General features: G+C 45.6%; 1 protein-coding gene across 3 annotated transcripts in view; it reads right to left on the minus strand.

Moving 5' to 3' along the window:
- CACNA2D3 (calcium voltage-gated channel auxiliary subunit alpha2delta 3) overlaps positions 1–24,811 on the minus strand; it is a 773,665-nt gene that overhangs the window by 159,026 nt on the left and 589,828 nt on the right. For all 3 annotated transcript variants that reach the window (XR_004986777.2, XM_036430835.2, XM_036430833.2), the window contains 9 exons: positions 21,833–21,916; positions 14,187–14,258; positions 13,860–13,921; positions 12,420–12,487; positions 8,539–8,584; positions 8,285–8,382; positions 5,573–5,666; positions 1,983–2,078; positions 341–462 (listed from right to left, as the gene is read on the minus strand). Coding sequence is in view for 2 of the 3 variants with exons in the window: in XM_036430835.2 (XP_036286728.1) it covers positions 341–462; positions 1,983–2,078; positions 5,573–5,666; positions 8,285–8,382; positions 8,539–8,584; positions 12,420–12,487; positions 13,860–13,921; positions 14,187–14,258; positions 21,833–21,916 (742 nt within the window). In the remaining variant the exon portion in view is untranslated. The remainder of the gene's footprint in view (positions 1–340; positions 463–1,982; positions 2,079–5,572; positions 5,667–8,284; positions 8,383–8,538; positions 8,585–12,419; positions 12,488–13,859; positions 13,922–14,186; positions 14,259–21,832; positions 21,917–24,811) is intronic.

The raw sequence follows: 24,811 nt of genomic DNA on the forward strand, positions 1-24,811 counted from the left end.
ATGCTCTGCCTGCTCAAACCTCTCCAAATAGAGCCATGACTGTATTAAACAAAATCTATTGGACAGTTGGCATCCAAATTCCACATGGTACAAAATAACAACTCTGCTTTTGAAACCTGGTTAAGGGGGAAAAAAAGCCTTCATTTTTTATTTTATTTTATTTTATTTTATTTTATTTTATTTTATTTTATTTGGGGCTGTTGCACATATAGAACAGGTCACTGCTTTAGCACTAGGCTGACAGCGTTGGCTCCCAAGGCTGACCTTGCCTCTGCTCAGCATGCAGGCCGATCCCCCATACTCTGCAGGCAATGCCCAGGCCTCCCGCGAGGACATTCACCTGTGCTGAAGGGGATGGAGTAGACGAAGCTCCCCGGAATCTGCTCGGCAGCTCTTCGGTACCAGAGAGGGAAATGGTCTGCATTAAAGATGTTCTCCTTGTCTCCAGCTTGCAGAAAGTCCCTTGAAATGGAAAGGAGGAAGAGCATGCCCACTCAGCAAGGAGAAGCTGGCCATGGGTGCATCCCAACAGCCATTGTTGGAAAAGAACAGCATTGGCCACTGAGAACAGAACTCATAATTGTAGGCATTTCTAGCTTCCCAAGGTAGGGCTTTAATCTATCTTTTTTTTTTTTTTTGCCCTCACAATAACTCAGGGAGATCATTACCCCCATTTCTCAGATGCACAGAGTGAAGGGAATGATGAGACAGCCAGCTGCTCATCCCAGCAGTCCTGAGCTCGTGTGGTCATCTTTCAACTGTCGTGACAGCAGAGGTAACAGACTGGCAAGGTGCCACATTTGGTGGTTGTTATTTTCTTGTTTATTTTCATCTCAAAACAAACATCAGTCTTTCTCTCTGAGCATTATACATTCTTCCCTATTTCCCCCTTTGTCTCTCTGGGTCCTAAAGGGGTATATACATCTGGACACTCATTTCTTTCTAGGAACTTGCCTGCTGCAAAAATACTGTCAAGGGTAAAGGGTGAAAGAGGATTTGGAAAAAGTCAAGTAACAACTATAGTCAACTTCCCAAGTGACAAACTTGAGATGCTGAGGATGAGAGTTCTTGAACAAGAATGAGAAGCAGATTCACAAAACATCTACAGATTGATGGACCTGCCACACAGCAGACTTGGTTTCATAAGGTCATTGGTGGTGTGAGGTTCTCTGGGAACCTCTGAACTCCCACACATGCACATTGCAAACTTTCTGAATCACAGGCTCCATTTGTCTCTGGCTTAATAAGATCTCTTGCTTCAGAGAAAAGAAATGGAGAAAACTTATTAATGGCCTCAGGAATACCATCCCAGGTCCACTCCAGCTCTGGACAAACACCACTTTGAAGAGTTAAGGGCCATGGCTCTCTGGAGACACAGGACAAAGCAGTGATGTTTAGGGAACCTGGGTCCTGGGTTCAGCAAGCCCTACACACTGTCCATCTCGGTGTCTTTGGAAGCACAAGGAAACATGGTCCAACCAAGTGGCACCAGCCTGCCTATTCCTGGCGTGGGGCTCAGAGCAGACTTACAAAGGTCTCCCAAAATGCACACAAACAAATGGGTACTGATTTTCTGACAGACAGGGACAGACAGGAATTCTTCTGCAGAGCTGTGTGCGGAACAGTTGAGCTCCCTGAACCCACTTGTCAGGGAAGAGCGGTCCTCCCTCTGGCTGCCCCCCAGCAGCCACACCACGTCCAGAGTTCCTAATTGACTCACCAGGGTGGGAGAGGGTGCCAGGATGGTGGACAGAAGCCAAGAAGCCTGAGGAACAAAGGGTTATGAAAGGGCCAACAGGCAGGTGAACACACATACTGGGGCCCCCGTGGTGGAACAGAGGCAAAGTATCAATAGGCCTGGGTTGGCCTGAATGTCACTTCAACTAGTGGTGGGATCAGGACATTAAATAAGCTTCCCTTTTAACTTCCTGCCTCAGTGTCTCTATCTCTCTGGGCCCCACAGAGGAACCCCTCCAACTTACTGATTGGTGAGCTGCTCAGCCCCAACAAACAGGTTGATCCGTGAGAGGCCAGTGCGAGTGCCAAGGAAGGCGACCTCCACGCCCTTGTCAGAATTCCTGAAACAGAGCAGCAGGGATCAGGGGTCCTTCCGGATGGTAAACAGATAACCACTTTTGCATTTTAAGACTCATGGACCCTTTTATGAATTAGTACTTTCGCAACCTGAAATTGGAAAAAGAAATTATAGAAACGCACATACCAGCACAGGATGCAAACTCTAATCACTTGTATAAAATAAACGTTTTCATCCTAATTCTTGCAAGAAATCTAAGAACTCCATGACAACAAACACATCATGAGAAAATGCATCCCCAAAGCTAAATAAGCACACCTTTTCCTCAAGTTCCTGGGTGCAAGGTTAGAGATAGCAGGCTCAGAATGGGAGCAGCTCTAAGGAGAGGAAGCAAGTCCTGAAAGCGAGCTTTCTGCATTGACGTTACAAAGTCTCTTTTTGGTCCTGAGACCATTGGTGGGATCTGTCATTAGCAAAAATAAGCAAGTGAGGCACTGAACCAAAACTGCAGCATCCCGCAGATGTCTAGGACTTGAATTCAACACCATCTGGGGGCACCAACTTGTGACTTTTTTTTTTTTTTAATATATTTGATTGATTTTGTACAGAGAGGAAGGGAGAGAGATAGAGAGTTAGAAACATCGATGAGAGAGAGTCATCGATCAGCTGCCTCTTGCACACCCCTACTGGGGATATGCCCGCAACCAAGGTACATGTCCTTGACAGGAATCGAACCCCGTGTCCCTTCAGTTCCCAAGCCGACGCTCTATCCATTGAGCCAAACCGGTTTCGGCTCACCTTGTGACTTTTACCAGAGCAGGGGCCTTATCCTCACCTCCAGCACCAGAGAGATGAGTAAAGAAATGGCCTCTTCAAATAGCCCTGCGGATGCCATTCATAGGACCCGGAAGAATGGCCTTAGCAAGAGAAGTCATGTGAAAAGTCACTGAACATTTATTTTTCAACTTTCAAGTTTATTTTTATGTTTGAACAAGTTCTTGAGGGTATTTGCAATGCATACTCCTTTTGAAAAAACACACAAATGGTTTTCTCAGCCAAGGCATACATTTATTTTCAATAAAAGTAAAAGGAGAACACTGATTATTGATTTTATATCCCTGCCCTAGATGCTAGTAACAATTGGATTGGAAGCTTTATCCATGTCATCTGCAGTATATGATCATTTGGTTACTTGATCTTCGATGGTAGCCAAAGTGGTCAATACTACTTTTAAGTGTTTTAGGGTGAATAAAAAGCAACACAATGCACTTGTTTCTGCTCGTAGCCAATATGGAATTGGAGAGCCAGGCTGCCCGATCAGTTACAGATGTGGACTGCAAAGCAAACTACCATTTTGGAAATCTTTAGCATGTGTGAGGAGTGAATCAGCAGTCTCTGCACAGGATTCTGAGTTTCAGGGAAGCCTAAAGAAACATTTCCATATCCACTAGAGCAGTGGTTCTCAACCTTTCTACTGCCGCAGCCCTTTAATACAGCTCCTCGCATTGTGGTGACCCCCAACGGTAACATTATTTTTGTTGCTACTTCATAATTGTAATTTTGCTACTGTTATGAATCGTAATGTAAATATCTGTGTTTTCCAATGGTCTTAGGTTGACCCTGCTAGCAATCCACAGGTTGAGAACCACTAGCAGGGTCGCCTAAGACCATCGGAAAATACAGATATTTACATTACGATTCATTAACAGTAGAAAATTATAGTTATAAAGTAGCAACGAAAATAATGTTATCGTTGGGGGTCACCGCAACGTGAGGAGCTGTATTAAAGGGCATTAGAAAGGTTGAGAACCACTGCACTAGAGGATGCAATCCCAGGAAGGGCTGTGACGCTCTCCCAATGTTTCCGGGAACAACCCATGTAGGTAATCATTCCAAAAACACCCCAAATCTAACGAGAATGGCCATCTTTCTTTGGCCTTCAGGCTCATGTAAAAAATAAGCTACCTCACATCTCCACTTAGGAGACTTTTAGTCAGTGCAATCTTAAAATGTCTAGAAATGAACTCTGGTCAATCTAGTCCCAAACCTGCTCTGTGTTGTTTCCTGTCCTAGGAAGAGGCACTAAGCTATTCATGTCATACAACTGAAAATGATTCTTGACAGTTCAGCTGCCCGCCCCCCGCCAGCCCCCAAGTGCTGGGGGCCTTACTTCTGAAGCATGCCACCTGGACACCTTCTTCCTGTGCCTGCTGCCACTGCCCAATCTGAGTGGCAAATCCCTGGGAATGCTGTGGAGCCTCTATTGTTCTTACTCCATTACCATCCATTCTCCACACAGCAGTAAAGGGATCTTTAAAAATACAAATCTCATCATGCCCTTATGAAAACCCTTCAATGATTTTCCAATACTCTGAGGATAATAATCCAAAACCTTTAACTTGACTCCCAAGGTCCTGAACTACCTGACCCTCTGCAAACTCATCTGGAGGTGTGTTCCAACTGACCTTCTGTTCACCTTTTTTAAATCCCTCAATGCATCAAGTGCTTTCTTACCTCAGAGCCTTTGCACATGCTGGTCTAATTCCCTTGAATGCTCCCCAAGCAAGCTAGTGCCTGCTCAGAGAAGCCTTTCCTGTCTTCTATCTCTACTCTAGGTCTTGTTACAATTTATTTTTTCTTCAACGGTTATCACAATTCTTCATGATATAGCACACTATATACCACAGGTATCATGATGGCAAGGATCGTGTTTAATGGAGTAACCACCATTTACCAGCACCTGGCCTCATCCCTGACATATAATATAGTCATCAATATTTGATGAATGAATGAATGAATGACTGGAAATGAGAACAGAATGAATAATGAACAAGCTAGAAGAGGATATATAGAAGGAAACACAAAAGAAAAGGAGAAAAAAAAAAGGAAGAGCAGAAAAGGAGAGAGAACTGAATAAAGTATGATGTGAAGATATCAGAAAAAGAAATTATTTCCTTATTATTTTTAATCTTTAAACACCTACTTAAAATAGTAGCAATAATAATAATAATAATAATAATTAATAATAATAAAAATAAACTGCTGAGGCAGTTCTCACCATAGTCTTTGACAACAATTCCCCTTGCTGGCTCCCGTCCCCCGACATCCTGCACTTCGGGAGTAGAGCCACAGGGTTACATCTGACACCCTAATGAAGCAAAGTCCTACTTCCTGTCCCGCTCACCAGCAAACCTGGCCTGAATCCCAACTCCCCAGCCTGCAAAGCAGAGGCAGCCACAGCAGGGCAGGAAGCACAATGCTCCTTCTGCCCCCCGCCCCCTCGGAAGTGTCACCCTACCTCCGCATACTGAATTTCATGTAATGTTCAAACTCAAACAAATTACATGTCAAACCCAGTAGCTTGCCATCCAAGCCCCAGCCGCTAATCTGCTCTAGCTCTTGTGGTTTGGAGCTTTGGGGAAAATTAAAGAACTTTAACACCAAGCTTCTCAAACAGTTTAGTTCTTAAACTATAACCATATTTCGGACTGTTTGTGGGGAAATGGCCATGAAAGGGGGACACGTGCAACCACTTACTCAGATTTGTTGAGGGCAAGGCTGGTCCAATAGGCTTCAATGGGAGCGCTCACCACAGCATCGAAAAGGACCTCCTGGATCAGTTCTTTATCACCTGTTGGGAGGGGCAGGCCTGAGAAGATGTCTCTGGTCGGGTCCCAAACTGGAGTTCAAGAAGCACCCAGCAGCTCATTTTGCAGTATCTGCAGGTCACTTTCTCACACAGTGTGCTGCTTTATATATTACTAACCTCCTATCAGCAGAAACTATGAAACAGTCTGACCCCTGACTTGCCAGAGATCCAGAAGCCCCCTAAGTGTTTGGGTGAGACAATAGTAAATGGAGAGTCTTGGGAATCTCACACTTCTGTGTTCTGTATTCTTTCTCCATCTCCCTCACCCCCCGCCCCACCTAGTACAATAGTTCATAGACCCCAGACGAACCATGGGGTGTGGAGACCAGAAGCCAGCAGTCCTTGGAGAGTTTATTCTTTTCATCCCATTTCTGTCCCCTGTCAAAGCCTGTGGGTCTTCATGGCCCTGATTTCAGTCAGTTGCAAGAAGGGAGAGGGATATGATAACCTCCTAACTCCTGGGACTCTGTTTTGTGATTCTTTTCATTAACCCGCTCTCCCCACTTCATTTTAGAGGGGGAGATAAGTCCCTATGCAAAGGGACTCTCGGCAGAGTTCCAGGGAAAGGACTAAGGAATCAGAGGGATATCCCAAGTCCAGCAGAGGCATCCTAGAGCCCTCCAATCACCTCACAACAGGGACGACTCATTATCACATAAAGCAGGTGAGTCTCATGTAGGCTGGGGGGAGAACAAGGTGGAGCTTGGGGTATGGTCTGGCTAGAAGGGGTCAATGTGGGGAAAGGGAATGGGACATATATAATATTTTCAACAATAAAATTTTTTAAAATTCAAAAGTAAAAATAAGTAAATAATCCATCACCAAAGATGGATAGAAAAACAAACAAACAAAACAGATAAACTAAAAAATTATCATGCAGTGGAATATTATATAGTAATTCAAACAAATGAATAGGAGCTAAATAAGCAACACAAATGCATCTCAAAATCACAATGAGTGACAACACAAGTTGTGGAATAATGCATATAATATTACACAATATATAATATGTATAGTATACCATCTACATAAATTTTAAAGAAAAGAAACATGGAAAAATATATAGGGTGTCCTAAAAATGTATTCGGAAACTTTGAATAGTTACAAAGCCAGTGTTAATTAAAATGAATTTCATTTTCAAAATTGAGCTATCAGCTGTTCAAGTGTGTACACAGTTTTGCATATTTTAACATAGAAAATAATATTTCATATTTTGGAGTTCTTTGAAACAATTTATTTTCATATAATTATTTATTAGTTATTGCATTATTTTCCACTCAAACAACTGTAAACCTACGCCTGCCCCACCCTGTATATAGTTATGGCGTAAAATGTATGGGAAAGATGAACAATACAGGATGGAAATTCTCTCTGGGAAAGAAATAGGACAGGACAGGGGTACTCGGGCTTCAACATTATCTGTTATGATTTATTCCTTAAAAATGTGCAGAAAGAAAGTATGGCAAAATATTGACTTGTAATGTAAATGGTATTAAAATCTAATTTATATACTTTTTAAAATATGTCCTGCAAAAAAGTTAAAGTAAAAAAAAAAAAGGGGGGGTGCTCCTAGGATGTCCATCTGACCCGTTCTCTATCAGAGCCTACCCAGAAAAGTTAACCCATTCCATGAAGATGTGGTTTAGGATCTGGACAATCTCCTTACACTTCCCAGGGCTGCTGTGCTTATTCTATAAGACAACACATGTAAGGGACATTTCACATCACTGCATAAGTGATATCTGTTAAGGGTCAGGGCAGGGTGCCATGCTCAACCTGGACGAGTCTCCCTGTGCCCAGACTGTAGCCACTGCAACTAAGAGTTCAAGAAACATCGATCAGATGGTCAAATCTCAGAGGGAAGGTAGGGGAGGGTGGGAGTAAGAGGGAGAGATCAACCAAGGGACTTGTATGCATGCCTATAGGCCTAACCATTGGATACAGACAACAGGGGGGTGAGGGCATAATGTCGGGGATAAAGACACATATGTAATAACTTAATCAATAAAGAAATTAAAAAAAAAAGATCTGATCTTGCACTTGGTGAGCGCCAGGCCTGCTGCTACTCTCCCTGCCCCTCCCTCTTCACGAGTTGGCTGCCATTTCTGACTCACTGAGCTCCCTTTGAGGGCACCTGGTGGGAGGAGAGGAGCAGCGCATACCCTGACAAGAGACGGCATGTCAGTGTGGCAATCCCTCGCTGGAGAGAATCAGGAGACCTAGATTATGACCTTGAATAAGACAAGTCCTATTTCCAACCCTGCTTTACCATTTATAAAATAAAAGAGCTGGATGAGCAGATATATACAAAACCCTTTCCAGTTGTACCATTTTCCTCTTGTTCAGGTATTTGACTAAATGGTTTGGTATGGGGATAAATCCGGTGTAAAGGGTTAATCTGGGATTGGGAATTCTGCATGACTCTCCATAACTCACACTCCTCTTGTTCCTGCAGGAAGCAGACATTTGGCTGGATTTAATGTGACTGATAGTCTCTGCCAAAGCAAAGTTCCCCTGGAAAACTGAAGCGACCGATGGTTTTGCGTTCACTCCTCACCACCACCACCACATGCACACACCGAGTTTGGAAGCACACTCACATTGGAGCAGAGGTTCTTTGCCTTTGAGGTAGAGCTTAATCGCTTCTAACTGAGACAGATGGCGGTGCTCTGGGTGCAGATCCGTGTTGCAGTAGGACCTACAAACATGACATGGCCCAGACAAGAGCGTGTAAATAGTCACAGCATCACAGTCCTTTGCCTTTAAAACAGGAGAACTGAGCACGAGAATATAGAACACTTGAGAACAAAGCAGGCACCAAATACCAGTACTGATGAAGGATTTTAATTCTTACCATTCATCTGCCAAGGACACATCGGGGTGTTCTAAGTCATGCAGGCCTGGAGGTCAAGGAGAAGACGTTAATGACTAAATGCCATCTATGTGGGGCACTGACCCTCCTCATCCTCTCATGTGCTTCAAATGTCCTTGGGTGGGGCCTTGGGGTGATTAAGGGTAGACATCAACCCCAAAGATATCTGCCTCAGAAAAGGGACTCTCATCAAAGGAAACAAGTTATTTTCTAGGAAAACTTATTCCTCTCTCAGCCACCACCTTCCACAGCTGTGTATCCCAGGAAAGCCTCAACTCCTTGCAGAAAAATGATGCACCAGTGAGTCGTGGGAGAGGAGCTTAGCGTGATGGTGGAAACACTGCCTTTGGATCCCGATGCAGCCTGAGCTGGGGACTGAGCCGGGCCACTTAACTCCTGTGTCACTTTAGCAGGTTACCTTACTTTTCCAAATGTTCTCTCTTCATGTGCAAAGCAGGAATAATGATAACAGTCCCTAACTGATGGGTGGTTGTTAGGGTGAAATTACAAGTTGAATGATATGAAATTGCCAATACTCAACTGACCAGCAAACATGGCTTGTTGTTACAGAATCCTAAGTAAAAATGAGTCATCGGTCTGGAAAGGTAACTAAGAGAGCAGGGGCTAACAGAGAACTTGAGAATTTTCACAGAATGGTCCAGAACATCCCAACTCTGAAATCAGTCTCTTTCCTTGTGTGTTCATGAGACTTGATTTCAGTGCGTCATCAGTTGTGGCCATACTTCTGAGTGATGACCTCAGGGACTCCAATGGTGCCAATAGCCTGTTTTAAAATGTTAGACTTTCTCAAATGACCAGCACTGTCTCACTGCACAAAGGATTCAAATTTTCTCTTCAAATACAAATGTGTAAAATACAGAAAAATACTAGACTGATCAACACACACCCCTGCTTGATTTTCAGGAAGTAGGGGATACATTTGATAGAATATCATTGTTTATTATCCAAGTGACCAAATCCTGGCTCCAGCACCTACTGGTTGAATGATCTTGGGAATATCACTTCAACTCTGAGTTTTATCAGCCAGAAGACACAGGTGAACATGCCTAACAGACTCCAGGAGATGATTAAATGGGATAGTAAGGGTGAATAAAAAGCAACACATTGTCAGGAGGACAATTCTTCCCTTCATTTCATATGTTCACTAGTGAAGTGCTATTCCAGGCCCTAAGAATATAGCAGTGAACAAAACAAAAATCACTTTTCTCCTGATATTTACCTTCCAGTGGCAGGAAAGAGATAAGTAAATAAAATTAAAATACATAGAGTATTAGTTAGTGGTGAGGTCTATGAAGAAAAAGAGATAATGTAACAAGGGTAGGGAGAAACAAGAGCTAGTAAGAGTTGAGAAAGTTTCAGTTACAGCCATGGACTGTCAGGGAAGTCTTCACTGAGAAAATGACTTTTAAGCAAAATCCTGAAGGAGATGAGGGAAAGCCAGGTAGATACCTAGAGAGAGTGCTCCTGGCAGAAGAAATTATGAGTGCGAAGGACCTTATGTGGGATCTTGCCTTCCTGGAATATGGGGTTAATGATGCCAATTCTATCTATTTCTTTCTAGTTTCTCTTCTCATCAGCTTTGATCCACAAAGCCCACTCTGGCTATATTTCATAGGACCTATACATGAAACCCTGAAAGAAAGATCTTTTTTATTTACTGCTTCCTCTTGGAGTTTCTAGGGCACCAAATAAATTGAACAGTTTTTAAAATCTCCCACCTCTTATTTTGGTCCTCCTGACATAATTACACCTACTTGTGATTGCTATTGTTGACAATGAGATAGTCTCTAATTTACTGAACAATCATTATGTACAGTAGATATTAAAGATGTAGAGAAGGTGTCAAGGAGATTCATAAGAGGAGCAATTTCAGCAGGTAGTACTACAGTCCATGACTTCAACCTCAGTAGTGACTCCTTACATTTGGAGCAAAGTTTATGTGTTCACCATCTTTGTAATATTTGCAAAACACATTAAACATGCCTACATTATCTGGGGAAGCATTCCTTATGGAGGATCCTACAGAAGTGAGGTTGTCCTCCCAGGGTTCTTCCTTCTCTGAGAAGGAAACAGCATACCAATCATGCCTTGGCCCTTAGTAATGACAAGAGCCTCTCCTAGTTAGCCCGAAAGGAAGCAGATTTCTCAGGCTCTGTGACTCAGCACAGGTGGCAGGACTGCAAGCCCTTTTATTCACAGAGGACCAACAGAGAGAGGAAGATCTGACCTCATTTTTGTGGATAACCAGACACTTTCCCCCTTGCTGAGGGTTCAAACCAATTCCTTGCATGGTGGTTACAGTTAGTTCTGAAAATATCTCTACCTGACTCTCAGCTTAACAGCTGTGGGACATACAGGGAAAAGATAGTGACTAAAAAAATCATCCAAAAGATCTTGCAAAACAAATTGCAGACCATGTATTGAGGATTTGACTAAGGTAATGGATCCAGGAGAAGCCAATAATCTACTCATAATCTCTCCAATTTTTCTGACCATGAGCAATTTCCTCAGCTTGACTTCAGATGGCTTAAATATGTATTTTCTGGCTTCATAGGTAGTGATATCCACAGAGCTACACATGGCTCATTGAGTCAGAAAATTCTAAAATTAAAAAAATAATAATAATTTTGGAGAATACATCCTATTGAGTATTTTGTCCACATCACAAAGTTGCCCGTTTTCTCTTGCATGTCTCTGGGAAGATTGGGCACGCTCTGTGGGCACGCTCTGAGTTCTGACCAAGCCACTATGACTTCTCTTCCCTCTCCTTCCTATTCCTTGAGATGACATGATTGTTTGGGAGATAAAAACCAGTACCTGTGAAACACAGCACGGAGAATCAGCAGTAAACCAGAAGACTGTCTATAACTAGCATCTCAGGGACAACCAATCTCATGCTTCACTCTCAGCTACATCTGAGCCACAAGGTGGTCCAGCTGCTGGAAATTCTTCTCATTTATTTGTAACCAGCTTTAATTAAAACCCGATTTGAAACAGACCTTCTGCCCTTGGCCATACCCCCTGGGGACACCCACACAGAGCACTGGTTTGGCAACCCAACTCCTTCTGAGTGGAGATGCGAAGCTGAACACCCAGGATGGGAAAGCGCTGCACTCAAGGCCACCACTTTGGGAGTGAAGTCCTTCAGAGGCCAGCCCACCTCTCCCTGTGAGCTGCTGAATCTGAAAGGTAACTTCTCTGAACTATCAGATTGTGGGGAGATGAAAAGGACAGTAAGGGTGTGACAACTATTTTAGTCTTAAAGAGCTATAACAACTGCTACCCATTACTAGGAGTCTACAGTGCTTTCTGAAGACCAGAGGACCTGGGAATCTGTAGGGGCCACTTAGGCCTTCTGACCTGTGGAAATCATTGAAATAAGCACAGTTCCCTTTGAACCTTTTGGACCCAGGCTGCCATGAAACACAAGTGACATTTGTGGCTCAAATGTGTAGGAGACCAAGGCTTGCATATTTTTGTTTTCATTTTTTTCCTTGGCTTGAGTTTTTACACTAATTTATATTTTTCTTGGGACTGATTTTTATGGGTGAGAAGCATATAGTTAGAGCGTGATTCCTATGCGTGGCCTCCACCACTCTGTGGATTGAAGTAGAATATAAATAAAGTCTCAAGGAAGGCCCCACTGGTTGGGGTTCCCACCATTCAAAATCAGTGTAGGAAAGCAGGTGAAGCAGGTGACACCAAGTGGCAATTGGTTGAGTCAAATCTCCACGGATTGGCCAGAGTGTTGGACAGATGCCCAAGTCCTTCAGTGAACCCACAGCAGGCGCCCGGGCTTCCTTCCCACAGTAAGGACAAGACTGTGCACCACGGCATCTTACCTTCTTCGATGGTTACATTTCCTCGGAAGAAATACTTCCCATGGCCCCTGGAGAGCGCCACACCTAGGCTGTGCAGAGAAACAAAGCAGACCTTGAGACCCATGGCATCGACTGGAATAGACTTGTGGGCTAACTTCTTATTTTCCATTTTCATATTGCCATTTCATGTTCTGTAAACAATTTTTCCAACAGTTTATTTTCAAAACCCCACTGATTATAGTTGGTGTTGGTTTTTCTTAGGTTCAATAAGCTGCTTCAAAGTACATCTTTTGATTGGAAGTGCCCGCAGCAATTGGCGGCTCTCGCGTGTTTACAAAGAGGTGTGGCAAGCTGCACAGCCCCCTCGCAAGCCCTTTTCTTGGACACCCTCAAAAGGGTCACTGGCCCTGCTCTTCACTACCACCTTACGCACCCTTGCGTTCAGCCAGAGGCAGGCCTCTCTAGACCTTAGAGTTTGGGACTAGGGCAAATTAACTCCTTCCCAAGGGCAAAAAGGAAAACTTCTACCACCACTTGAGTTTAGCCACAAGGACTGTCCAGTGGGCTTCTTTGCTCCACTCTCTCACTAGCCTAACAGCATTATCACATCCTTATGGGCCTGATGTAAGTTACTTTCTGCATTTGTCGTAAGAGACCATGCTTTGAAAACATCGTCTCCTCATTTGGCAAACACCCTTAGGAGCCTAGTGTTCCCTAGGCTGCTCTGGTTCCAATGGAACCTACTCATGATAACTGCCTGGCCTTATGTGACAGCAATCCATCACTTAGTTTTCAGATTAATCTAAAGCCAGTAAATTCTTTCTCTCCTTAGCCCTGCAAGACAACCATTCGGGAACAGGAAGCAGCCCCACTGAAATCACTTTTGACGTCAGAATGCCACGTACGCATCTGGAAGCAGGCAGGAGGCAAAGCCATTTCCCAGGACTGTTACAAAGAGAAATCACAGGGTTCAAAGGTGGACAAGCACAGAAGGACAGTTCAGAGAAATTAAAATGGAAGTACAGCATGTGGTGATGGGTATGTTACCTCCAGGTTTGAAGGATTCTTTTTTTTTTTTTTTTTTTTTTTTAAATTTTGGGTCATGGAAATAAAAGGTGGAATGAAACTCACTAGGCAGCTCGTCAGATGGTTAAAGACCCTGGTACCCCTCGGAACTTGTCTCTCCCCGCTTAGCTGGGACCCCCAAAGGTTATTGGCTGGATAATGAGATGCAAAAGCCAAGACACTCGAGTGAGTGGCCCTGCGTGAGCCTGAACCATCTCCCCCCTCCTGGAAACCAAAAACCAAAGCAGCCTGGCAGAGGCCCTTCCTCACTCGCTCCAGCCTTTGGGCAGGGTGCCTGGTTATCTTCAGATGATGAGCTCTGAGAGTGCCAGCAGGTTTTGTACAAACACAACTGATGGGTCTGATGGAATGTCCATGTATTATGGTCAGCTCTACCTGAAAGGAGTACCCTTGATGTCTGTATAATAGTAGTCATTTGTCATCACCAAAACCCGTTTCTAGATTGAAAAAAAAAAAAAAAGGACGTAGAGAAAAGAAAACATGGTTAGTCTGCGGGGTGACGTTTTCAGAAATAAATAAAAATAAATGGACACACTGTGATCAGGTTAACAGTACTACATGAATCTTGTTTGAGATAAGTAAAGACAAGAGAAAAATGATCTCGGCGAAAGATATTTATTCCAGATAGAGGCTTTCAAAAGCTAATTTTTCACAGCGGTTTGTTTTAAATTAAGCGGCAAGAATGTTTGAGAAAAAATGTACCCCTTTGTCCACTGTCTTCTTCACCTCCATGGAGAACTTCCCTGTCTTTCGATTCACCATGGCATTTCGCAACTAAAACGATAAAAAGAAACAGTGTTAGTGCTTCCCTGGGTTACCAGGTCCTGGGGACACCTCGCACCCTCCAGCTCGGCGGCACAAGGGAGGCCGGTGCAGAGCAGAGGCAAGATGGATCTGGGCTGCTTCCTGCCACATTGTGGCTGCTTCCCTGGTGAGTCTGCATGTGGCACTCAGACCTCGGAAACAGGGCCTCTGCAGAGTCAACACCCAATGGCTGTTGGTCCAGAGGAGAGAGGCTAACGGCAATAAATAAATAAAGGACTCTTAACTTCCATGTGGGGTGCTGGGGTAAACCTCAGGCAACACCGGCAGAAAAGCCTATGCAATGTTGAGGAGTCCAAGGACAAACCCCCAATACCCTCAAGGAGCAAGGATATCTCCGGGGATAAGTTCCATTCCCCTAAAAGGGGCATCAGTTTGTCATGGAGAAATAACTTTGCAAAATGTGCGTGAAAGGTGTTTTCCTACACAGTAGTTTCAAACACACACACACACACACACATACACATACATACGAGACGCCAACCGCTTGGAAGCCAGGGATTAGCTTTTCATAGCATGAATCATCACCAAATGCTCTTGGACAAATCAGGGCCAATTAATGGCTTCGCTGACACTGACAGGCAGGAAGCCGGGCGACCTTCTATCTGATTTCTGGAGGTCCCCTCGGAGCAGGGAGCCTGGCTCCCTCCCCCGCCCCCGGCTGACCTCTCCTAATTACGTGTGGCCCTTCCGTGAGTTCAGAGAAGGACAGCAGACACAGTGATGAAAGATGTGCTGTCACGGGCACCAATGGGAGACGACAGGGAAGGCTGTTTAGTGGAACAGGAGCAGATGTTGACGTGCCACGGCCTGTCAGGAAAGGCTCCTTCCCTGCCCTGTGCTGGGTTTTCTTTCTGGTTTGCTTTTTGCATCCTTGCCCCACTTTTCTTCGTCGAGAAGCCTGAATAAGATCTAGACGAGAGAAAACTGCAATGCTTGCAGGCAACCTCAGTTTGATTCGGGGCGTCTAGAACCGGGTTCATGCATTCCCATCCTCTGTGAGACTGGGCAAAAGCATAATTTTTATCTGGAGGCATGCATAAAATAAAACATATATATGAATATATATATATATATATATATATATATATATATATATATATATTACTCTAGATATTTTTGAACAACACATAATGGGCATTTCTGGAAATATTTTCCCATTTTAACTTTTGCGGTTTTGGATGGGGAGAGCTGGTCCTCGTTAAGTCTACTTTCTAACTTTTAAGAACGGCTCCATTTATCTTTAACGTGGTTTTCATTTTTCCTCTTTCTGGTGCCTGCCTAAAGCCATTTGGGACCTTCCCCTCTCACATTCCCCAGGCAAGACAGAGATTAGATAAGCGTCCCCACCCTCCATGCTCCCCACCCTCCTGCCTCCCCACCCCACCTCCCTGTAGCACAGAGCGGTGGGCAGGGGCCTGGAGGATCCTGGGTTAGGGTCACGGACACTTTCTGGAGGCAAATGCTTAGACGATTAGTCTGGTCTTCCCCTTTTGTTCAATACAAATGAAAGCAGGTTATACTTGCTGAACACTGCCCTGTGGGGCAGGATAGCACAGTAGCAAAGGGATGGACCCTGGAACAGGCTTTGTGATCCTATACCCATCAACTATCCCCCTGTGCCTCAGTTTCCTTTATTCAAAATGGAATTAGCGACAGCACCCATCTCACAGAGGTTTAGGGAGGGTTAAAGGAGTTAATATTGACGAGAGCGCTTGGTACCCCATTGGCATTCAGTCAACGTTGGTTGCCCTCCATTGACATCAGCAGCATCTTCCTGATCACCCCCTCACTTCCTTTACCGTCAGACCCCTCTCCATCGCATCATGAATCAGAGTACTTGGCACTGATGCCCGTGCTGTAAACCAGTGTTTTCAGCCTTTCTTGGTGGTGAGCCATGTGGGAACTACAGCTTCCCTGACGCAGCCTGCTGTCTCCTGGCCTTACAGATCCCCCATTGCTGCTCCCTGCTGCTCAGGAACAACCTAAGGAGTTTGGTGACCAACCCCTCATTCCTCAGGTTGAGAACTGCTGTTCATAGCCACCTCCAGGTTGGCACCATCTGAAAAGAGCCAGCCACGGGAAAAAGAAGTAACGCAGGACGTCACAGCTCACGTGCCAGGCTTTACCATGACACACACTACTGTCCTGTGACCTCGCTGTGACTCTGGTTCCTGGCTTCATTCATCCCGCCGGAAGTGTTCATAAGTGAGGACCTCCAGACCCCCAGGGGTCCTGCCAGGTGCTGTCTAAACCATGTAGCAGGCTTAGGAGGCTTGGGTGATATGGCAGACACTGAGCTCTTAGTATGTGCAAGGCGCAGGTTTTAAGAGACTCAGAATCATCTCTTAAGGGGTCATTATTCTCCCTGCTTTCCAGGTGGGGAAACCGAGGCACGGCATTACGACACTCACCCACGGCCACACAGGCTCCCTGCCCCCTGAACCCACGCTGTTACTTCTGCTTTTCAAATCAGGAGAGAAAGCATTTGGACAAATTTAAAGCATTAATAGAAAAGTTGTGTAGTATTAATAGAAAAATAATTTACTGCTATTTCTGGCCTTTTTTTATTTATTTTTTAATCAAAGGAAATGTTTTACACATTGACCACGCAGTAAGCTGAGGGCTGGTCCCAGCAGGCTCTCCCACAGGCTGAGGCCCTGCGGCCTGGGGCTGGCGGGAAGCTGGTTTTCCGTCTTCACTGCCAGAGGACGGAGGGGGCTGGTGCTTTTCAATAGGCGGAACAGTGACAGTACAGCCCTGTGCGGCTGGAGCACAGCAATGTCACTTTTCCAGCCTGGGGGATTGAGGCTGCAGAAGGGGACTGACACCCCAGTGCTATGGTAAGTCAGGGGTACACGAGCCCCAGGGTCTGAGTTCCAAGGTGGTACCCAGAGAGGAGGCGAAAGAGGAGGGGAGTGACAGTGCTATCAGTCCTCACCCAGCAGGAAGGGCATGGTCAGCAGTGCTGCCCTGAGTGTCTGATTTCCCTGGACCCACCACCATCTAGATTACAGCAGGAGCAACTAAAGCAATGAAGATGGCATGGTGAGGGAAGCCTCTAAAGGAGTTGGGGTGTGCTCCTCTCAGAGAGTTATGTAGCCATTAAAAAGTCATTTGTGCAGCACTGCCAACATGGCTCAATGGTTAGGCATCAACCTGGTCAGGGCACATGCTTGGGTTGCAGGCTCGATCTTCAGTGGGAGGCAGCCTACCAATGATTCTCTCTCACTACTGATGTTCTATCTCTCTCTTCCTTTCCTTCCTCTCTTAAATCAGTAAAAATATATTTTAAAAAGTCACATGTGCAAATGTTCAACTTGACATACAAAGAAAGGCAAAGTAAAACATCAATGATAATATACTTTATGTTTCCCTATCCGAGAGCCAGCATTTGCTAGTGAGTCCATGCAGTGGGCATTAGAACAGCACTCATCCCAGCATGGTCCATAGGATACAGGACATACCTCTGCAGGCTGAAAACAAGAATCTGGAACCACCCCCTTCCCTGGCCCGGCCTTATCCAAATCAGACGTGCTTCCGGAACCCCAGGTCTGTCTCTTTCACCTGCACCCCGAAGCTGAGGCAACTTTGCTGACCACTCAGCACCCACTTGACTAACAATGACTGGTGGCCACATTTCCAGTTCTACAGGGAGCCTACAGCTTTCCTCTGGTGTCAGAGCTCATTAAGGAAGCTCCCCCCAGAGTCCTGATCACCTCAAGTTTTGTGTTTAATTCTAGAAAGAGAACTCATTCTCCTAATTGGAGGTTCATCATCTGCATCAGAACAGGAGTCTGACCTTTGAGGATGCAGAGGAGGCAAAAGCTTCTGGCCCCAATGGGAGTGAGCCTGGCCAAGGCAACAGCTTCAAGGGGAAGGAAGACAGTGGTTAAACCGGTCTGCTATTCCTGAGCCAGCCTTCAACCGGGAGGTGAAAACAGACTCAGGCACAGAGCACGTGTACGACACAATCCTCTCTCTCCTGCTTCAGCCTGGGCTCTCAGGCATGCTGTGCTGGTTTGGAAGCCCAAGGCTCAACCATGAGCTGAAGAGGTACAGGAATGAGTGTAAAGAACAAACTAAACAGCCAAAGGCCTCAGAGAAGAGGTCACTAGGGCTTTGGAAAGAAAGGTATCAGAGGAATCTTTCCATCAGCATTATGCCAAGTAAGAAATTAGTTTGGGGGTGGGGGAGAGGTAGGGCTTACACTGCAACACAAGGGGTTTCAGCTGGACTCACACCACCAGCAGAACCAGATGGGGCCATACTCCCACCGCCACCGCAGCATTTGTTCAGCAGCTATGCACCAGGCACACCCCATCTTTTCTGCACCCCTTAGGGAAAGATGACACACATAAGGCACTGATACAGGATGTCTCTATGGACTCTTGGATTCAGGGGCTCCTTCTAAGTCATAATAACATGGTCAAGAGCATTGGGGCCAGATGCCTGGCATGGAATCCACACTCAGTGCTCTTGGGCCATTACAGCAGCTCTGCCTGTTTCTTTAGCTGTAAAACGAGGACAGCAATCACATCAACGTCTCAGGATTGTCATGGGGAATAAACAAGTTGGTCCGCACACAGCACTTAGCACAGCACCGGCCTGTAGGGAGAATTCAGTCTGTGGAGTTCCTACTGATATCAGCTTTTTTCTGTTAATAGAAATAATCCTGCTCATGATGGAAAGACTGGGAATGAGTAAAAAATAATAAGAATAAGACAAGATTCTTTCAGAATCTCTGGGGATTTAAAGATACCACTTCATTCTAAGAGGTGATCAGCACCGGGATTCAGTCTGAGGTCTGCATGTGTCATGCTCACTTCTTGGCTCACCGTGCCCACCAGAGCGGTCCCACTCATCGTATCGTTGACATGGTGCCTGGCTCACCCTGGAGCCAGAAGTCTCACTCTCTCCTGTAAATGATTTCTGATCTTAATTTTTTTTTAATGTTATTCAGTCTTATGTTGCATGTGTTTAAATAGTACATGTAAATAAATAAATAATAAATAGTATATGTGGCTCACACCTTTTTTGGAAGTACATAGGATCTGTGTTATAAACGTGGTCATTACATTCAACAAAAGCCTAGTTGCCCAGAGAAGGAGGCTGCCTCTTCCAAGAAGTTCTCTGCAGCCAGGCAGCCTCGTGCTGCTTCTTCCTAAATGGCTTCTGATTGCCTGGTCTTAACCTAAAGCCCGCCTTTTGCTACTTCATGCAAACACCGATGGTAGGCACACGGGCATATGGGACCTTGGTTAGATTTCACAAAGATGCTTGGTGCAGATTCCAGAATTCTCCAATCAGTGGAGTGCAATTTTCTGGGAGAGAAATGGCGACTTGGACTTTTCCACTTGAGCATGTTGACAGTGAAGAAACTCACATTTCAAATGTACTGTCTCACAAGGTGACAAGACAAGACAAGAGACCCAAACCAAAGAGACAACCGAAGACCCATCTGTGCAGAGCAAGAGACTGGACTTTCAGGGGATGCAGGAACTCTTTGGGTGGACTATCAGACCCAGTTGTGAGTTGGATAAAGGTGAAGGACACGCACAGGGATGGGAATCTGACATTCTGCAGCTCCCGTGACAAAGGAGGATGAGGCAAGGAAAGAAAGGCATAGTCCAAACCATCCTTAGTAAAAGGAAATAGCACCTCACTGAAAACTAACTGGGACACAGGTGATGACTAGGGTAAGCCATGTAATAAATTTCCTCAAGTCACAGACCCAGGAGAATGATGCTTCCTGGACATGGGGCTCTGGAGGAAGAACCAGCATCATTAAGTCCACCTCCACCTTCATTAAAGTGGGAATGAGGAAGGGATGGGGAAGCATGTTGTTAAGTTCACACCTTCTAGGAAAGAAAACTTGAAGGTCCAGTGAAGGCACAATGGACAGATGAAGTGAAGGTGGAGGAGAAAGGAAACAATGGGAGGCACGTTTGGAGATTCCTGAGACAGTTTAGCCACTGTAAGTCCACAGGACAATGGCTGCTGAGAAGGTCTCCTGAGGACTGATGATGATGACAATAACAGTGGCTGCCGCTCATAGTGCTCCTCATGCCCACACTTGGGCACTTTCATTTATATGGTTCAACATATCAACACATTTACTATTCAAAACAGCTCTCTGAGGTAGTTACTATTATCACTAGACTCATTTAATGGGACGAAACTGAAGAACAAGAAACAAAGTTGAGGTGCAGACAGGATCATTGCTGACCTCGGGGCCAGCAGCCAGCAAGCAGCAGATATCTGAACCCAGGCTGCGCTCCTCAGGACGGGGCTAGTCTGATTCTTGGGATCACAGGTTGAAAAGAAACAACGTATACATTAGGTGCAGCACAATCCAAAGAACCTGACATGAATCCTGATGACAAAGTGTAAGGATGAGAAAATGTAAAACTCCATCAGGCCACTGACCCCTTGTGTGTGTGCTAAAGAGAACAGATGAGGAAGTCACTTCTTATCAAACAACAAAATCATTTTGTCTGAACCTGGGTTTACAAAGACTTGGTACAGATGTAGAAGAAAATAGGTTACATTATGAAACAGAAATGGTTTTGGCATTTTGTAAGCAAGAAAGAAAATCAGTGATTTATGCTGGATGAGGTGTCCAGGGAGTGAGAACAGGAGAAGAAAGCTACAGCGAGAGAACTACCAGGCCGGCCACATTTCTGGAAACATGAGAACCCAGCCTGCGGACTTCAATGGCTCCCCCAACAGCCCTCTGGAGAGCAAGACAGAGTGAGGGATGGGGACAATGCCAGCCCAATGGTGACACTTAAGAGAGGACCCTGACAAACCGGGGAGGATGCGGGCAGAAGAACATGGCCTTGGCAGAGAGGCAATAGGCAACAATGGGAAGAAGGTGAAGGGCAAGAATGTGGACAGAAACACCAGGTAGCTATGATTTAAATAAGGAGCATCCGCCTGCATTCACATGAGGAAGCCATGTCTAACAAGTCTGACTTAATGAGGACGTATCACAAAGGCTGGCAGGGCTAAGCTGTGGGCCCAGGGAAGTTCTGGATGCAGTACCAGCATCTGAATCGGTATGGGAAATGGGCATGTGGCTTTTGCAATGGCCTGCGAAGGAGGAAAGGCTGATCCTGCCTAGGAAAGGGGGTGGCCCACCAAGCAGAAACATGAAATCCTGACAGGTGAACTCTGACCCTGACTTTGCCCAGGACAGAGTCCCCCACACAGGCTCCCTGACAGGGATGGTCCCACCAAGTGCACTGAAGAGGCCTATGGATTCATCAGCTGCAGAAGGGACCAGAGCCCACCAGGTTGCAGATTGTGCAAAGCAGGCTGGTGGCTGGCCTGTCGGCACCAGTCTGACCAGCGGGAGAGTTATAAACTCCAAACTCAGTACAAGGGCCCATTGTCTCCGCGGCCCTCTGGTGGCCAGGTGGCCCCCCTGGTAGGCCTCTTGCTGGCTTCTGGGGTAGCCTCCAGGTTCAGAAGTGGCTACAGTGGAGCTCCCTCCTCATCAGGCTTGATAACAAATCACTTACCACATCGTCTCTGTCTTCCCACTCGACCTCGGAGAGGTCCACGCTACTGTAATTAGGTTTCCTTCGCTTTTTCCCTTCTTCGTACTAGCAAGGGGAAGAGACAAAAAGAGAAAACACTTCCATGAGATGACCAGGTGGGCAACTTTTTTTTTTTTTTAAATATATTTTATTGATTTTTTTTTATACAGAGAGGAAGTGAGAGGGATAAAGAGCTAGAAGCATTAATGAGAGAGAAGCATCAACCAGCTGCCTCTTACACACCACCTACTGGGGATGTGCCCACAACCAAGGTACGTGCCCTTGACCAGAATCGAACCTGGGACCTTTCAGTCCGCAGACCTCAGTCTATCCACTGAGCCAAACCGGTTTCGGCAGCTGTGCAACTTTTATCCTCCAGAGTCCTGTTCTGAGGATGGGGACCATGAAAGGAGGGATGTCAATGACAGGCCCAGCTGGGTACCAGGCCTAGAAGCTTGAATGGCAGGAAAGTTGAGGCCAGACGTCTATGAACATTGGCTCTGAGCTGGGAGAATATACAAGTCCACTCTTTGCTTGATAGGAATTTACCTAGTGAACCTCATGGCTCTAAATCACTAGGTGCAAATCAGAGTGTCCCCTCCTCAGAGGGCTTGTTGTGAGATGGGAGGGAGTCTTTCCTCCACAGCAAAGCTCTAAAACCACCTGTTTAAAACACAGGAAAGGGCGTCTTACATATGGTACCAAACACCTAGTGTCATCCTTCTGTTTTATGCTTCTCCACTCTACCGCCTATCTCAGTGTACTCCACACTCTTGGCTAGGCTACCAAAGCACCGATCTCCACAGTTGGGTTCAACATCCTAGTCACATTGTGCAGACACACAGAAACTCCTTCCTGCAACCCCAGTGGCCCCGGCAGTCCCAAGCTCAGCACGCTGCCTCCCCCAGCCTGGATGTGGGTGTTGGGAATCGCTGCCAGATCTAAAGCCATTCGGGCATTTCTCTGAAGAAGTGGGCATGAGGTTTCAGGATTTCCCTCCTCAATCACTGGCATTAGTCACCTCCAAGCACACCCTTTTATCAACCGGATGTTCCTGGTCTGGACACTCCTGTCTCTGGTCTTCAGTGTTGGCTGGTGGGCGCTTATAATGTGGGAAAGTCTGCCCTCTACTGCAGGCCTAGGAGAAGCGACCCCTGCACAGTAAGATGTGGCTAACGTCAGACTGGGGAAAATATATGTATGTAGTCTTTTCTTGTTTGCCTTTCTCTCTAAATTGGCCACCTTTGGGTTTAATTGGTAAGATTCTAAGACTCTGAAACCACAAGTTACCATTTTGAACATGGGCTACTGTGGAGACTGAGGGCACATAGGACGTGATGGAGAAAAATCTCTGTCCAGGTGGAACCAGATAGGTCCAACCTGGTCCCAGTGACATCTAATGGAGAGAGACCAGACTGAGAGCTTCTGTGGGGCCCAGCAGGGTCAGGTGGTCCCCTATCCTCTTGCCTTCTTCATTTTGACTGCAATTCTGGAACCCCAAGACATCTCTGGAGATTGCCCACCCCCACATCCGGGAAGGCCACCTTACCTCCAAGGGGCAGGGCCCTGACAAGCCCAGCTCCCAGCCTTCCCACCCTGCCCGCAGGTTTCCAATTAACAGTGTTCACGGTGAGTGCTGTGACATCAGACCCACTCCAGATGAAGGGGAGGGGCAGTGGTTCTCTCAGAAGCTGCTGTAAGCGATAGCAGACTCTCAGTTGGATCCTGTTACTGAAAGTCTGTGTATGCAGGGCAGCTCTGTGCTCAGGAGAGCCAGGCCAGCTGAATGGAAGGAACAGGATGAGGGCAGGGAGCTGTTGCCTGAGTCTGAGAATGGGGTGATGGGGGACTCAGACATTCTTGGACCATTGTTACCTGTGCTAATGGCCCAAGTCCCATTTTAGTAAGAGCCATCACAGAGCCACCAGGCACTCCAGAAATTCATGAAGCCTAGATTCCAGCTGCTAAAGGGGTACCTTCACAATTTCTTGGGTAGCCTAATGCTAAGTCTAAACTGTGTTTTTGATGGAAGTACTTCCTTTGGTCGCTTCAAAATGTCCCTTTATTCAGTAATTCAACCTCCATTATTGGACATTCTTCCCTAAGGACTCCCTGCCAGTTTATCACCTTCTGCCTCTGGAAGATCAAGTCCTTGCCCATTATGCATATAGGAAAATGGGCTCTAACATGTTAAATAACACATCAAATGACAAGATAGATGAGATCATATAGCCAGTACAGGGGAGGCACCCCCACCTACCACAGCCCCTGACCAAAATGTCATGGCTAAACCTCCTGTTATTTCAACCACTGTTAAAGAAAATTAAAAAAAAAAAAAATCCCATGGTCCAGAGCACCAAATGCCCCCTCAGCCTCAGAAAAAGTATCCACCTGTCTTCATTAGAAGAGGGGAGCACAGTGGTCCTGCCCCTTATCAGGCATGTGACTGAGCAAGGTTCCAGCTGCTCCAAGCTCCCTTTTTCTCAGTCACCAATGGGAAACATAAGGGCACTTCCACAGCCAAGGGAGGTTAAGAGGATTAAATAGAGGCTGTATGTGAAGTGGAGAACACATTTCCAGGCACAAAATAAACCTTTAATATATATATCTAGTATGATTCCTAAAAACCCTGGCCTTCTTGGTGAAGACATAGGCTCACTATATGCAACTGGCTAATATTTCATTTCCATGAAATGAAGGAGACCCATGCAACAATTTTGCAGATCACTGTTCTGCAAACCATAGACAGGTTTAGAAGATTTGTTGAAGAGGATAATATCAGATAATCACACACATATGTCTTCACCTGTTGTATGTCTTTTTTTTTTTTTAATATACTTTGATTTTTTTACAGAGAGGAAGAGGGAGGAATAGAGAGTTCGAAACATCTAAGAGAGAGAAACTTTGATTAGCTGCCTCCTACACACCCCCTACTGGGGATATGCGCGCAATCAAGGTACA

The sequence above is a fragment of the Pipistrellus kuhlii genome, unplaced genomic scaffold (genome assembly GCF_014108245.1).
Source record: "Pipistrellus kuhlii isolate mPipKuh1 unplaced genomic scaffold, mPipKuh1.p scaffold_m20_p_11, whole genome shotgun sequence".
NCBI lineage: Eukaryota > Metazoa > Chordata > Mammalia > Chiroptera > Vespertilionidae > Pipistrellus > Pipistrellus kuhlii.